The sequence below is a fragment of the Delphinus delphis genome, chromosome 11 (assembly GCF_949987515.2).
Source record: "Delphinus delphis chromosome 11, mDelDel1.2, whole genome shotgun sequence".
Lineage (NCBI taxonomy): Eukaryota > Metazoa > Chordata > Mammalia > Artiodactyla > Delphinidae > Delphinus > Delphinus delphis.
In genome coordinates, this window is record NC_082693.1 from 41,785,949 (window position 1) to 41,802,944 (window position 16,996).

At 50.3% G+C, this 16,996-nt stretch overlaps 1 protein-coding gene across 1 annotated transcript; it reads right to left on the reverse strand.

Annotated features, from left to right (window-relative positions):
* Positions 1 to 3,310: 3,310 nt before the first annotated feature.
* LOC132433705 (keratin, type II cytoskeletal 5) lies at positions 3,311 to 9,907 on the reverse strand. The gene is made up of 9 exons (XM_060024821.1): positions 9,230 to 9,907; positions 8,431 to 8,645; positions 7,610 to 7,670; positions 7,404 to 7,499; positions 6,165 to 6,329; positions 5,675 to 5,800; positions 5,206 to 5,426; positions 4,398 to 4,429; positions 3,311 to 3,936 (listed from the first exon to the last, which is right to left on the reverse strand). Exons 1-9 carry the CDS (start codon positions 9,788 to 9,790, stop codon positions 3,659 to 3,661), a joined length of 1,755 nt encoding a protein of 584 aa, XP_059880804.1. The 5' UTR covers positions 9,791 to 9,907; the 3' UTR covers positions 3,311 to 3,658.
* Between the last annotated feature and the right edge of the window lie 7,089 nt (positions 9,908 to 16,996).

A 16,996-nucleotide genomic window follows, 5' to 3' on the forward strand; every position in this document is an offset into this window, starting at 1 on the left:
TGTTGTGGTCATCCATTTACAGTGCTTGGTGTCAGTTTATCTCTTGTAAAAATAAAATACAGTGTGTGTGTGTGTGTGTGTGTGTGTGTGTGTGTGTGTGTGTGTGAAAAAAGAAAGATATTTATTTTTTTGTCTTGACTTGCACTGGCTAAAACTCCAGTATAATTTTGAATAATTGTGGTGATATGGTTTTTCTTTTCTTTCTGATCTCAATGGAAAGTTTTTATCATTCACTATTAAGTATAATATTTCCTGTCTATTTGGAGGGAGAGGTGACCATTTGACTCCTCTCTTTTTATTCTGTAAATTTGCGTATTATGTGATTGAACTTTTTGGATGTTAAAGCACTCTTACTGTAATGATGCTTGACAGTTGACAGCTTCTAATCCCCACCCCTCTTCCTTCCCCATCTGATTAGAAAGCCTGGGTGATCCCCGCCCCATTCATGACTAGTGGGAACTTCAGACCATGTGCGGGAATCCTTGGCCTGGCCCAACCCCTAACCACCGTAATAAATCCACTCCAGTCTCTTTCAAGCCATATGTGGACCAGCGTGGGAGGCCTGCCCTACTCTTTCCAGAGAGCTCTGTTATGTGAATAATATCATTTTCATACCATCTTTGTGTGTGTGTGTGGAGTCATCAGTCTCAATAGTGGAACCACATTTTGAGTGAGGGTGTTCACAATAATTGGTTTTGTGAGCAGGATGTCTGGATGATGACTGCTACCACAGGGACCTTTCTTTTCTTGTTTTAGCTTTCAGCATGGCAATATGCACTTTGAGCCGCTGCTTTCTGGCTAGTGAGCTCTTTGAGTTGTATTGCTGCCTGCTGTCAAGCTTGCACTTGAGCTGTGCTGCTTTGTGCCACATTTATTGAGTTCTACCAAGGCCTCTGTTACAGACTTAACTGATCTATGTCAGAAGTTTCAATCATTGTCATTTGGAGACAGTTATGGGATTGGAGCCCTCCTTAAGGTGTCATGTGTTTTGGCGCAGACTTATCTGTGTGTCTCGTATTGAATTGTGTTTCTTGATTCCTCCGTAAGTAATGACCAACGCCAAGATCAAGGGAATGACTGTTACCCTGTGAAGATTGGTGTGTGTCTTAAGCAGGTGTTGGCTCCCATTCTATGAAGTTCTCAGGGGAAAGACTACAACCTGTGCAATATATGGTCCTATCGGGTGATCACTCATTGAGAGGAAAAGCAGTCATTCTGTAGCATACTGAGGTCACACTCTTAAAGGCAGATAGTGTATGAGAACCCTACAAAATGCTTTTCTGCTGCTGCTGCCTATGCCTCTGTTGCCAAAAAGAGATCCTCTTCTTCAGGGTTATAGGGGAAGACACATAGGGCACCCTTGTGGCACAACTAAGGAGTTAATTCAACTATTTCTGTGGGGGAGGCCTTAAACCCTGATGATACTGATTTGAGGCCTTCTGGAGGAAGAAATTTATACATATGAGCAGAGTAGCAAGAATTCCTCTCTCATAAGTAATTCTAGTAATCCTAGAAAAGAGAGGGGGCATGGGAGAGGGAGGGAGGGAGGGAGGAAGGAAAGGAGGGAGGGAGGAAGGGAGGAAAGAAGGGAGGGAGGGAGGGAGGAAGGAAGGAAGGAAGGAAGGAAAGAAGGGAGGAAGGAAGAAGAAATAGAGAGAGAGAACCAGAGTGAGGCAGCAAGAAAAGAAAGAAACCTGGAAACAGGGGGAGGAAACAAAAGAAACTTAAACACAATTCGATGCAATTGAAAATCCAAAATTTACTGAAAGAATTTATACATAAAAAAAATATAAAGGGGTGTGGATTGGCTTTGCACCTCTACTGCATAGGTTCTGAATTAACTTTAATGTCTGCTGAAATACACCAATTGGCAAATCTTCATGGCCTTAATCCATACTGGAGCTCATATTATACTGGGGATCTCACTAAATTTAAACAAGGTACCCCCTGTAATCTTGAGGGAGTTACTGAACACAAAAGAGAAAACAAACAAGTATGCCTTACCTTAATTAGCAGAACTACTGACTTGCCTAAATTTCACATGAGCATACTATTCATTGCCCCGCCCCCCCCGCCCCCCCCCCCCCCCCCCGCCAGTATATCTCACAGTGGTCATGGACACTGATCCAGTGAGTAACAAAACTAAAATTAAATTAAATCCTTGACACTAACAAATTGGCTTGTCACAATGGGACTCCATGGACCTTCCTCCAGTTAAAATTGTTAATATGTCCCAATGTAAATGAAAACAGGGCCTTCAAAGGTCAAACCCATTAAAGGGAATATATTTAGAGAAGGGGTAATTATGCCCACTGTTTCTCCATTCAACAACTCAATTTGGCCTACTTTTAAACTTGGAAAGAATAAAGGTGCCTGGCAGTGGATTACCACAACCCTAATGCCATGGTCACTCCCGTTAAGGCTCACTATCCAATATGATTGAAATCGCTGACTCTGTTCAATCAGCAACTGGTAAATATTTTGCTCTTGTGGATTTGGCTAATAATGTTCTGTTCAGTAGCCATTGCAACAGCCTCTCCATCACAGTTTGCTTTCACCTCGGAAGGGGCACAATCCACCTCTACCCAGACGCTGGTGAGGTACCTCAACAGCCCTGCCATCACACACAGTCTTTGCAGGAAAGATCTTAAATGCATCTGACTTTCCCCAGGAGCATAGGTATGATATTGCATTGATAAGTCCCTCTTCAAAAAGATTCATTAAACATACCCATTCAGGACCAACAAAGACTCACAAAGAAGTTCAGAAAAAGAGGATGGGCCATTGTCCAACACATAGTGCAAGTTCCGGTCACCTCCATTAAATTCTTGAAATTATTTGCTAATCCGAGGGCTACTTCATCCCTGACTCTGTTAAGAAACTATAAGCTATTGACACTCTCAGCACCCACATTATTAGAACAGGCCCAATATCTTTTAGGCCTTTGTGGGGTTTCGAGGCAACATATTCCTATTTACAAATTTGACTTAAGCACATTATGTCGTTACTTGCAAGTTGGCCCACCTTCACTGGGGCCCCCCTCCAACAAACAGCTCTATAATCTGTCCAAACTGGGAAACAAAGAACCCTACCCTTCACGCCCTCTAGAGACTCCTTCATTCTAGAGGATTTAGCATCCACCTCTCATGCCTCCTGGAGTCTCTAGACCGCCCACGAGGGCTACTTTCCCTCCAAGGCCATTCTGTCTCCCTGTGAATCATCAAAGGAACAAATCACACCTGGACAGATGGACCCGCAGGGGTTCTCTAGGTTGGCTGTAGATCTTGAAAAAACAATTCTTCCCAACAGCTTATATTATAAAAGCATTTTATTGAACACACTCTGGAGATAGGCCAGATGGAATTGGGGTAGGGACTCTGTCTTGATGGTTTTGATACTGGAAAACATTGGATTCTTCTGTCACCCAGGACCAGGCTGTAGAGATCCAAAGGCTAACTGCAAGCAGAGCATAGAATCAGGACACAGAAGGCTAGAGACTGGAGGTTGGGCTTTTCATGAACCAAAGAATGTGGGTCTGCGATAGACTTGGTCGACTAGACTCCAGAAAAAGAGAAAACTTGGCTGGGACCACCACCTAGAAGAGGCTGTTGCCATGGCTGGCTTCTGCACTTGGGAGATAGTGACCTGCTGCAGGCTCTTAGCTCTTGAAGCTCTTCCGGGAGGAGGAGGTGGTGGAGACAAACTTGACATTGGAGCTGCTGCCCCCGCCACTGCCAAAGCCCAGGCTTCGGCCACTGCCCGCACTGAAGCTGGAGCCCCCCGCACCGAGCCCACTGCCTAGGCCGGCGCCCCCACTGCTGCTGGAGTAGAAGCCGCTGCTGCCTCCGCCAAGGCCGCCGCCAAGACCACCGCCAAGGCCGCTGCCAAAGCTGCCGCCACCGCCGTAGGCAGAGGAGACGGTGTTCGTGACAAAAGCTGTGGAGAAAGGAGGGAGAACCTGGTGAGACCAGTCGGCCAGATTAGAGCCTAGGCATCTAACTTATTTGATCCTGCTGGTGTCGGCACTGTACTTGGCCCCTTTTACAGAGTAGCAGATGAGCTAAGTCATTTAGTGAAGATCCCTAACAGAAAGCTGGTGAACACAGTAGGCAAGGGACAGTGCTAAGTCATCAGGGGATGGGGGTCAGGGCAAGGCAGGGGAACAGGGTCCAAGACAGGTGAGATACAGGACCTGCTCTTTAGGAGATAAGAAATGAGCCCCGTTGCTTCCTGTCTCAAACTGTGTTCTTTCTCCTCCACCACCTGCTTCTCACTAAGTGTATTAAATAACCATTTTGGGGATGGGAGTGTCTGGCATCTAGAAATAGCAGGATTCTGAGTTGGCGTCAAGTACCCCATATTGTCATCATTGCTAATGTCTATTCAAAGTTACTTACAGATGTTGACTGGTCCAATTCCTTCACTCAGTCTAAAAGGGGAAAAATTGAAATAAGAGTTAAAAACTCCCCCCAAAGACAGCATTAGTCTGCATGGATAACTCCCATAGTCATGTTTAGAACTTGTTTTCTGAGCAAGGAGACCGCATGCCAGAAAAACTGCTTAAATTAGAGAAAGAGACAGTTCTCTGGAGGGACTTCCCAAGGAAGAGGTCTTGATCTAGAAACAGGTTATCAAAGGAAGCTTATAATTCACACTGTCCTCTACCCATTATATGGAAAACGTGAGGAAGAGGCTGTGGGAACTGTGAATATGTAGGAAGCAGTTTTTGCCTTGTAGGAGCTTACATTCTGTGAGAAGACTTGGCCCGGACAGAAATACTTCAGACAGGACGTAGGTGGTGGGCAGTGTCAGAAGATTGAAGAAAACCCAAGTAGTTTGAGAATCCAAAGGCAGGTGAATTTAACTCAGATGGAGTAATCATGAAAGGCTTCCTGAAGGAAGAAGCACTTGAAGAATGGAGAAGACATTTGCTGGGTTGCTTGGTTGTTTGAAGGAGAGGCAGCATTCAAGAATACTGGTGGTGGGAATAGGGTCAGAAAGTGAGTTGAGGTCACATTGTGTAGGTCAGCTGTATGCCCAGGTGTCAGATTGGATTGGATTGGATCATTGATTAATGATGGATAAGCATCACGCACAAGAGAGTGGCCACCTGTGTGTGTGTTTGACACCCTGCAGTGAAGAAGCAGCTCCATTTTATCAAATGTGAGGCCATCGTGTGCTCGTGATGTCGGCCGTGTCACGCACCTGCACTCCTCGCCCTCCAGCAGCTTCCTGTAGGTGGCGATCTCCACGTCCAGGGCCAGCTTGGTGTTCATGAGCTCCTGGTAGTCCTTCAGTAGCCGTGCCATGTCCTGCTTGGCCTTCTGCAGGGCGTCCTCCAGCCCGGACAGCTTGTTCCTGGCGTCCTTGAGGGCCAGCTCCCCACGCTGCTCTGCATCGGCGACGGCGTTCTGCAGGTTGGAACACTAGAGAGGAAGGAAGGAAGAGTAGGGACACTTTAGAGGCTGAGCTGGGCCTCAAGTGTCTCTTTCTGAGAGACCAGAGAGAAACCAGCACATTTGTCCTGGTCTCATGGTGGATGGTGGAATATTGAAATGCTGGTACTTGCTCCAGCTCTGTGTGTGTATGTGTGTGTATACTTAGAAAACATAAAATAAGACAAAATAGGTCTCCCTTTCAAAGCTCAGGCTCCTTCTCTGCCTTCTTTCCCTACCTGCTTCTTGACGTTGTCAATATCGGATCTCATCCTCTGGATCATCCTGTTCATCTCGGAGATCTCTTGCTTGGTGTTGCGGAGATCGTCGCCATGCCGGCCCGCAGTCAGCTGCAGCTCCTCGTACTGATGCCACCAGAAAAGAGGAAAGAGTCCATTTATATGAGGATGGAAACACTTTCCCAGGTTCACAGGTGGGAGCTACCAAGAGGTGGCAAGTGGTGTAGTTACTGGGTGCCCGGGGCTGGTCTTCAATAATTTGCTTTTGCCTTTGCTTTTCTAGAGACACTGGTGTGAAACTCAGTGAGATTCTCTTTAATGTCCTTGAATTTTTGTGGCAAATGCGTGCATGACTGTTCCCATAACTCCTCCCAGTAGGCCTCAGCCAATCTCAGGAGCCACATCCTTAGCATTTGGTCATGGCCTGGAATCCTAGACACGTGTCCGTCCCTCGCTTAGGACACACTTGCACATTCGCCACAGCACCCACCTTGGTCTGGTACCAGGACTCGGCTTCTGTGCGGCTGCGGTTGGCAATTTCCTCGTACTGGGCCTTGACCTCGGCGATGATGCTGTCCAGGTCCAGGCAGCGGTTGTTGTCCATGGACAGGACCACAGACGTGTCTGAGATGTGCGTCTGTATCTGGGACAGCTCCTGCAGGGAGATTTCAAGTTAGTCATGTGAGTCCATGTTATTTAATAACAGGTCCATTCTAATCTTCTACTCATTGTACTATGTCGACTTGAGAAAAATAAGAATAACCACCTACGTAAAAAACTTAGGTCAGTTAATAAATAATCCAAATCACTACTAAATCTATTTTTGTTTAATTTAACAACTCTGAACATCAAGAAACCCCTACCGTGTAACCTCTCAGACTTGAATCTTCTTAGGTCATAACTTATTTTAAACAAAATTGAGTTATTTGTAGTGAGGTGGATGGACTTAGAGACTGTCATACAGAGTGGAGTAAGTCAGAAAGAGAAAAACAAATACCATATGCTAACACATATGTACGGAATCTTAAAAAAATGGTTCTGAAGAACATAGGGGCAGGACAGGAATAAAGATGCAGACGTAGAGAATGGACTTGAGGACACGGGGAGGGGGAAGGGTCAGCTGGGACGAAGTGAGAGAGTGGCATGGACATATATACACTACCAAATGTAAAATAGACAACTAGTGGGAAGCAGCCGCATAGCACAGGGAGATCAGCTCAGTGCTTTGTGACCACCTAGAGGGGTGGGATAGGGAGGGTGGGAGGGAGACCACAAGAGGGATGGGATATGGGGATATATGTATACGTATAGCTGATTTACTTTGTTATACAGCAGCAACTAACTCAACAATGTAAAGCAATTATACTCCAATAAAGATGTTAAAAAAGAAAGAAAGGAAAAAAAAGAATCTAGTTGTGTGGTCTGTCATGCTGGGAGTAAACAAAGACGGAATGATACTCCAGAAAGGGCAGGTGGCTGGGAACGGTATACCTGGGGCTCTAATAACTCATTCTAAATCTCACTCTGCAAAATGATTATGAAGAGTTCTTTTGCTTTAAATTTGACTTAAAAAAAAGAATTGGCTTTACTAAGTAATGTGAATAGTACTGAAGGAGTAGGAAAGACAAAAATGTGCCCATAGCTTACAAACCACTGAAAGTCACTTAACCCTGGAGACCCTAATCCCTGTGACCATCTCTCTGGGTCCCAAATAGGGGGCATTTCTTACTGCCTCAAAGAACATCTTCAAGAAGTTGATCTCGTCCATCAGTGCCTCGACCTTGGCCTCTAGTTCCACCTTGTTCATGTAGGCGGCATCCACATCCTAGAGAAACAGGGATAGTTGGCACTGCACCCCATTTCCGCCCTGACTTAAATGAACAATACCTTAAGTGAGCATAACCACAGGCAACAGTTTCTCTGCTACCCACATACCTTCTTCAGCATCACAAACTCATTCTCGGCGGTGGTACGCTTGTTGATTTCATCTTCATACCTGGTGATAAAAAGGATAAGAAGTGCTTATCAGAGGATGAGGGCTGGGGTCTGTACTGCATAAAGTCAACTGTGAGCCTGCTTTCCCGCCAAAAGGGGCTTCTCACATCATATAGGCAGAGAGAGAGGGACAGTGGGAGCATGAGTCTTTGGGCAAGGTCCTTACCCATTAGGGTACTGTTTTCTCTATAATTGCCTAGCAGATAACTATTCTTTTATTGCTATAATTCAGTTGCTTCAAGAACATTCCTGTAGAAAAGCTATGCTGTTTCTCTACAACTCCACATCTAGTCAATTTCTCTAATGCTTTTTTTTTTTCAGCTTTCATAGCCTTTGAAAAAAACCAAAATATTAGCAACCCAGCTGCTGGTTCATAAGGACTAAAGAAATACTTTGAGCCACCAAACTAGGTTACGTCATCAGTTCCTGCTTTGGGGGGAATCCATCAAAAAGCCAATGCTGTGTACTTGGAGTGTATGGGGGAGAAAAGCCCCATAAAGTAAGGATTACATGACTGCTTTTTCCACTAGGTGGTACCAAGGGTGCTGAGTTTGTTACTCTGGCTGGAGGCTAAGTGCCTTGCAGAGAGACTGAGCTTGCAGCTAGAACTTTCTAAACACCGACCTGGATTTTTTCCAGTACTTTAGGTGTCCATGGAAGGTATATGTTTTCACCCCTTGGGAAAGGCATAAGCAGTAGTCTGGTTATAAAGTACATCTGGTGCCAAGACCCGCCCTTGTCTCCATTCCACCCCAACTCACTTGTTCTTGAAGTCTTCCACCAAGTCCTGCATGTTTCTCAGCTCTGAGTCCAGGCGGCCTCTCTCCCCCAGGATACCATCCAGCTGTCTCCTGAGATTGTTGGTGTACTGCTCGAACAAAGGCTCCAGGTTCTGCCTCACGGTCTTGGTGCTCTGCTCCTGCAGCAGAGCCCACTTGGTTTCCAGGACCTTGTTCTGCTGCTCCAGGAACCGCACCTGGAGGGGACGGAGTTCGAAGATGGACAAACTTGGATTTCATGTTTCAGTGATCAATTTCCCAGTTTTCCTCCCATCTCATTCTGTCCCCCTAAACCTTCCCATGATGGGCAGTGCTTGTACCTGGGCCCCAGAGGGCAGGTCCAGAGTGAAGCATCTAAACTCACTCTTCTAGGGGAGACAGGACACTTCTCCAGGACACAGATAGCACTGGGCACGGCTGGGCAGAGAGTGGCCTGGTGTAGGGGTGACTGCAGAAGCACTCGGGCTGCTGCCCAATGAATTCATCCACCTTTCTGTGCAATCAGCCCTGTTACCTGGAGCACAGACTATATCTCTGCCCAACAGTAAGCAAGGATCCCTTGTGTGTTTATCTCTGAAGGGGAAGAATTAAGACCTTCTCTTCCAAGCTGCCAGTCTAATTAAGAAAGCAGGCCACAAATCCAGGACACAGAAACAAAGAGAAAAACATAACTGCAAACTGTGAAGATATTTGCACAAAGTCAGGAAATTGCCCCTCTTTCCACTTTCTTTGGCACTTATTCCACACTCATAGCGGTTTTTCACAAAAAATCATGGCTCACCTTGTCGATGAAGGAGGCGAACCTGTTGTTGAGGGTCTTGATCTGCTCCCGCTCCTCGGTCCTGACCCGCTGGATGTTGGGGTCGATTTGCAGGTTGAGGGGAGTCAGGAGACTCTGGTTGATGGTGACCTCTTGGATGCCTCCAGGGGGGCAGACGGAGAAGCCAGAGCCCCCATATCCCCCACCAAAGCCAGCTCCACCACTGAGCCCAAAGCCACCACCAGCTCCACCGCCAAAACCAAATCCACCCCCAGCTCCACCTCCAAAGCCATAGCCGCCTCCGGCACCGGTGGCACAACCTCGGTTCCTGAAGCCACCGCCGCTACTGCTGATGGAGATCCTCTTGGAGCCCCCCAGGTTGTAGAGGCTCCGGCTGCCATAGCCGCCCGTGCCGTAAGCACCCCCAAGGCTGACCCTGCCAAAGCCGCCACCTCCACCCCCACCCCCGGACCGGGACACGGAGGTGAAACTGGTGCGGGAGACAGACGGGGTGATGGCAGAGGCGGTGCTGAAGCTACGGTTGCCCCCGCTCCGGAAGGACACACTCGACTGGCGAGACATGATGGCTTGTTCCTAGTGGAGCAAGAGTAGTGGGCACTAGCGGTCTGGAGGTGCTGCAGAGAAAGAACAGAGCAGGAGAGCACGCAGAAGGTGGCTCTGTTAGCCAGGAGCGGCAAGCCACCCTTTTATCCTCTAGACCTGGGCTGGGCGAGAGAGTTGTTGAGCTGTGAATGATTAAGTGGGCTGGGCATGCCTGAAGGGCAGCTGTGAGCTCACCGGCACACCTGCACAGCGGTGTGGGGTGCAAACACTTTCTTCCTGGCAGGCTCTGCTCAGGTAGGGATAAACTTGCCTTGCAGCCCAGATGTCTTGGCAGCAAACCTCTCTTCACTGTGGGAGCCCAGGGCTGTGAGTAGCCCAAAGAAGCAACGGGGCATTTGGCCAATGTCCTGAAGGATCCTTCCAGGACCAGGGATGTCAAGCATCCCAGCATGGTGTACACTGTCCATGAACAGGAGGCTAGGGGGGCAGAGCGAGTCCCCCACTGCCAGTGGTCTGCTTTGCTTACTCCCCTAACGAGAGGTTGTTTCAGGGATTTCAGCCCTTGGAAAGCCAAGTGTGGCCTGATATCTCAGCTCTGTGCCAGAGGGGAAAATTGACTCCGGTCCTCTACTGCAAAATTTCCTTTCCTTGAGGAGGCAGTTATCCCAGAGCCCACTGGGCAGACTCTCCTGCAAGGTTCGGGCCAGAAAGACTCCCCAAGCCCCAAGCTCCAGAAACAGAGTATGTGGGAGACCCCCAGCCCCAGGTCTGTCCCACTTTGTTCTCTGCACGGGCAGACCCATCCCTCCACAATGCCTCCTAATTCAGCCTTTTCTGTGGCATTGAACTTTTCCCTTGCTCTTTGGCCTGGCCAGGACCCTGTGGGTTTAAGTAAACCCAGGTGTCCCATGCAATCAATAGCCCTCCCTGCGAAGTCCTGAGACTCTGCCTGGCAGTCACGTCTCTCTTCATGGGGAGTTCCTCTGCCGGCTCCCCAGAACCCCAGGTGTGTCCCGGCAAGCCCTCAGTGATTCCACTAGGGAAGAAATGAGTCATCGTATCTGTTGATACAGGCTGAAGGCCACCACAAACACATACCTACAGGAGCTTCTATTCTCATTAGGAACATGTTGAGAGTTGGCTGGTCTGTTAAACCAGTGAACCACCCTGTTCCAAGCAACGGGAATTGCTGGGCTTTCTTGAGCTTCAGCCCGAACCCTCCTTCAGGGCCTGGAGAATGGAAAAGGAATTCTAAATCTATGGATCGTCCTGCCAGAGAGACTAGAAGGGGCAGGTTTGGGCGACCAGAGAGCTGGCCTAACAATCTGCTAAAGTTGTCTTAGAAAGCCCCCATGTCCCACCTCCCAGGAAGACCCCTCTTCAAAGCTTGTCCGGATGGGCTATATGGTACCAGACGGAGGACAAGTGGTCTGGTTGGGTTTTATAAGTGTCTGTCTTAGATCACACCCCGTCTTTTTGGCTGCAGACCTGAGCGGGCTCACATCTCTTCATCCCCAGAACAGAAGCAGGACTCTCAGGCAGTGCCTCGGCCATTAAGAGCTGTGGGCAGGGCCGGGGGGCACCCCAGGGCTGGGGCTGGAGGAAGGGGTAGGGTGAGGGTGGGTTTGAAACCTTGAGGCTAAGGAGGTACGTCCTCAAGGGTAAAGGAGTGAGGAAACCTTGAGGCTAAGAAGGTACGTCCTCAAGGGTAAAGGAGTGAGGACCCAGCCGTGGCTTAGGAATCCCTAGTCGGGGCCTGCAGCTTGCCACAAGGCAGCCCTGGCTGTGGAAAAATGACTCGGAGCCGCTGGAGACCAGCCGAGAGGTGATTGCTCATCAGAGGCTGTGGTGAGAAAGCAGTGGACGAGCAAATCCAGGCAGACAGGTCAATGGCCAGAGCTGGCCTTACAGGTCTTGGGCAGTGAGGTTTGGTTGCCTCCCTCCCTGAAGGATTCCTGAGATACTCAAAGATGCATTTTACTGAGCTTGTCAATTTAACACTTTCTTGCCTCTCAGAGAACAGACGTGAGTGTCTTGGGGGCCCTGAGACATATGGGTAGACTCTCAGCCCCTGACAGAACAGATCTGGGGACTCCTAGCATGAGTCCTCTTTCTCCAATGGAAGGTCACTGTCAGGGTATGTCCCCCCGCTGCCCACCCACACCAACACACACACATCCTGGGTCTAGTCTCCACTGCCCTTGGGAAGCCCCACCCTCCTAAGACACCAGAACATTTGCTTCTCCCCATTCCTCCTCCTCTCAGGAAGAAGCAGGACTCGGTGGAACAGGAATGCGTTCTGGCCAGCCTGAGAGTGGCTGGAGTGTGCCAAGCTCAGATTCAGATGCCAGGGACAAGTCACTGTGGCTGGGAGTGTTTGGATTCCTCACTCGGGGAAAAGCATCTCTCTCTGTGGGAACTCTCCCCCAAGCAGGCAGGGCAGCCCCTCCCACAATGCCAGACCCGGATGGCTACAAATAGTGGCGATGCTCCCCTGGGGAACCAGGCCCCAGCACCACTACAGAGTGGGAGAGTTCCACCCCAGCCTGGAATTTCACCGTGGCGGGAAGAGAGAGATTACACAGAGCTTGCCGAGCTTTTCTGCCAGGCATTCTCACAGAGAGAGTTACCAAGGCTTGGCAGGACACGTTAATTAGCTTCTCCAGGCATCATTTTTCTCATCAGCAAGAGTCAAGTGCAGGACTGAAGGAGCTGCAGCAGCTGTCCCTGCTGGTCTTCGTGTCAGAGGGGGACAGGGGCAACTGCCTTGTCCTCCCTCATAAGGTGTGCGAATGTAGAACACGGGCAGCATTTGTCCACAGGGACGCACCTCACAGACCAGGCAGGGAGTAGGATTGGTCCAGGTGACCGTGGGACAAGGATTAGGCAAATCCTGTGATCCCAGCCTAGAGCTCCCTCCACGGATCCCCCAGCGCTATATGTGTGCCTTTCATAGAAGACGATGGAATGGACATATTTAACGGGAGATGGTTTGGCACATGCCCTCTAGGTTTCCCCAGACAGTAGACTCCCCCAGGTTAGGGAGTACACCTGGCTCGCCTTGCCGCACCCTCAGCCCAGCCGCACACACTGATGGCGCTCAGCAAACAGTTTCGACTTGAACTGACAGAATAAGGTCATCTCGCTTCCCTAGGTCTTTGTGGGAGGCCCTCCCCAGCCCCATGCCAAGTCCCAGGGTCCTGTCCACCTGCTGCTGTCCCTGGCTTCCCGTCCAGAGAGCAGATCTCTTGTCCCCTTTAGCCTGGGCACCCTCTGAGGACAGAGTTCATGACTCTTCATCCCTTGGACTTCCCTTCATTCCTCTCCCCCAGCCCTCAGCCCCAGGAGCCACGTCCCCCTCCAGGAGAGAAAGAAAGCTGCACTGTCCCTGTCTTTGCGGACCTTCTACCCCATGCTTGTTCAGCACAGACAGTGGGGAGCAATAGTTGGGGCATGAGTCACCTATTCACTGGATGATGGTTAGCTACGGAGCCAGATCCAGCAGAATGGCGGACGGAGCCCAGAGCCAGCCCTCGCAGCTCCTCACAAAGCCCTAGCCTCAGGGAGGAACTGAGGGAAGAATTCTCCTACCTCCACCCAAAGCCAGAGGGAACTCTGTGTCCCAGCTTTGATCTCAGATGCTGGATTCTCAGAACTGCAGGAGCAGAGAGGAGTCGGGCCCCTTTGCGGATGGGAGAGCAGGATCCACCACTCTTCCTTCATGTAGCCACATCTGGCAGAGGCTGCCTTGTCGATGCAAGTACCACCTGCCTCTCTAGGACTCTCACATCTGAGAAGAGACCTGGGTAGAAACGCACATGTCCACAAGTAAAGGAACCACTATGTCTTGGCTTTGGAGGGGTCCCCTGCTGCCATTATCTGGGTCATGGTGACAAGGGGGCCTTTGGAGTTGACTTCTCTTGTGCAAGGGCTTCACACAAATCGTGGGTCCCAGCAGAGGTACAAAAGCCCGTGCCCACCCCCCACCCCAGGCCATGTCTTGGTCCTAATCTAGCCCTTGAATTACTGGGATCCCAGACACAAAGCCCAGCTTTCAACACAGCTTCCTCCACTGGGGCTGGGAGACGCAGCAGGAAAGGGGTCTGGGCTCATTGGAGGAGGCCGTGGGGGCTGGAATGGTAATTTCAAGCTGGCTGGGGTTGACTGGAAGGGTGAGGCCAACATGTAGGGGGCTGTGGGGGGCAGCCTTGGCCCCCACCCCTCAGACTGAGCTGGAGATTGGCACTGGTGGTGCGAGAACCACAGAGCAGAGCTCTCAGCCTCCCTCCAACAGGTCCCTGCAAGTCTGGGGAATGTTCTTTCCTCAGCGGAAGGGTATTTTGCCAAAGGCATAGCAAAGTCTTTGAAAGTCTCCCTCAGTTGATTGAAACTGTGGACTGGATATCAACAAACACTTTAATTAGTCAGAGGGACTAAAAAAAGGGACATACAGCAAAAACCTCTGTGCTTTGCTTTCTCATGGAGGGTGGTTTTATTTTTCTTTTAATAAACACTCATATAGGACTTACCATATACCAGGCCCTGTCCTACAAACTCCACATCTGTGAATCTAAAATTGCAAAGAAGGGCCTTTACCATTTTCTTGGCCTTTTCTTTTTTCCTTACACGTGGGTGTGGGCATGGCTGGTACTCCAGGAATTCGCAGACTTTCTCTACAATGAAGAGGCAGGGACATGATTCATTTATACCAGGCTTCTATCCTTATAGGGTCAGAGGCATGCCGGGAAACATTTTTACATCCCTAACCTCCCCCATGTTTTTTTTTTTTTTTCTTTCCTTCCTGTACTTTCTCTACCCCCAGCATACTAGTGACTTCTCATCCAGGGATGAGGAGATGAAGGTAGAGATGGGAGCTGCCCTCCTGGAGTATGTGTCTGGTGTACCACTTCCTCATCCTGAGGAGGTAGGGCAAGGTGCGGGGACCGAGGCTTGTTTCCATCTCCCCGGTGGTGAGGTCCAATCACTGGGACATGATTCAGTGTAGACAATGATGATACAATAGGGAAGAAAAGAAAGAGACGACAGTGCAGAGGCTGGAGATGTTATCCCTCCCAGGGCTGGTTTCTGAAACACACCTGGAGTTTGGACAGTCCCAGAAGCAAATGGTCGCCTTCCCAGCCTAGCTGCACCCTCTGCACGTGCTCTCAGCTCCTGCACATCCCCCAGGTACACAGACCGCTGGCCTCATCCCTCATCCACTGGGGACCACCAGGCACTGTCCAGGGCTCATGGAACCAGGTTAGTTTTTCCAAGAGAGACACAGCATCAAAGGCACCTGAGAAAAGAAAGAGCACGGGAACACGTGTACCAATCATCTGGTCACTTCTTCTTCCAGCACGTGTGTTTTGAGCAGTTGTGGGGTGCCACGCACTGGGCCACAGTCGGGGTACAGCCATGAACATGGCAGGCCCGGGGGGAGATGCAGGGTCTGAGGACAGGCCTGGGTCCTGCCAGGAGCAGGATGATTTACCCACACCACTCTCCTGGTGACAGGGGGTGGTCATGCCAAGGCGGGCTTAGGGAATCCTGCCTGACTTGGTTTCAGGAAAACTCAGCTCCCACAAGCCATTCCAGGCAAGCCTTGGCCATACTTGCTTATGTGAATCTTCTGACTCTGATTCCTACCTTCACTCTCCCCCTGCCCATCCATGCCCAGGTGTCCACCAGGAACCCATTCCCAGAGGAGGAAGCTGAGTTCAGAGAGGGAAGACCTAACCCCAAATCCCCCAGCAAGCTGCTGTCAGAGCCAGGACAAAGCCAGGGCCCGTCCCACGCGCTGCCATTGCCCTGCGCTGCCTCGCCTGCACCCTAGCAAGAGCCCACACGTGTCTCACTCGAGGGTGCGTGTCTCGGCCCCCTTCAGAGAACCACTTCCCCAGGCCAGTGTGGAAGGAGCCCTGCGTGTATGAGGCCACTTATGGGTGATGCAAATTTACTGCTTCCCACCTCACCTCCATCCAGAGCCCTGACAGCTTCTGACGCTGAGCCGGTCTTTCCCGGGCAAGACCAGACTCAGGGCGAGACCAGCCTCAGCCAAAGTCAGCACCAGGGCCCTTCCCCAGGGCCCTCGCCTGTGCCAGGCCTCTAGGTCCCGGAGGCTGTGACGCTGACCAAAGATGGGAAGAGGAGTTGTTGATGGAAACCACTTTCTGCCCTGCCCCTCTCCCCACCTCCTACTCCCGCTGAGCGAGAATTCACACCTCACTCTGTTTGCCAGGGTTCAGAGCCCCGCAGTGCTCTCTGCTGGCTCTAGTCAAATCGTATCCTCTGAAACAGTTCCAAGGGGTCCCCATTCCACTCACCCATCCTTGGGTTCCCATGGCTGTTCAGCTCCCCAGCCAGAGGGATCCATCCATACCCTGCTTTCCTGCTAAGAGGAGCAGCCAGCTGAGTGCTGGCTCCGTCTCTGTCTCTCTGTCTCTGTGTTTCTCTACCTCTCTCTCTGTCCTGACGTCCCACAGACATGAAGCAAAGACCCAGATGTTTTCTCAGACAGTCTCTTCCAAATGGGGGAGACATGTCTGACAATTGCTAGATGGGGGTACCTCTCTGAAACTCTGAACTTTCCATGATCCCCAAACAGCTCAATGTATGGGTTGGGTCAGTGCCCAGGATGTGTTCTGTGGCATGATAAAAGGCAATAACAACAGCCACACTTATAGAGCACTGACTGTGTGCCAGGCATGGCTCTGGATGTATCAATTCATTTAATCCTTACAAGCCCGGGAGATGGGCCTATTATTCATTATCCCTATTTTACAGATGAGAAAACTGAGGCTCAGAGAGGTTAAGTAGATGGCCAGTGACAGAGCCTAGATAGGAATCCGGGTAAGTGTGGCTCCAAGAGCACTTGTCTTCACCATTGTGGATACTCAAGTTGTTGGCCCGTGACCCTGACTTGACCCTGAAGAGGAGGCCTTTAGCTGCAGCTCTGGTCTCCAGCCAACCTGTGAGGGCAGCAAACACAGGGGGCCTTAGATGCCACCCGGCAGTCAGTGTTCTCGGCGTCTTCCAGCAACCCTTAGGGAGAAGAAGCTCTAGCCTTGAGTGGAGATAGGGGAAAGGATCCCTGGGGAGACCCTTCCCCTCTCTGAACTGTCGGAACCTGTGGTGAAGCAGCTGGGACCCTGGGGCAAGGTTCCAGTGAATTGGGGTCCCTCTATACAATGTTCCTGGGAGTGAAGCTTGGCCTACTGCCGCTCC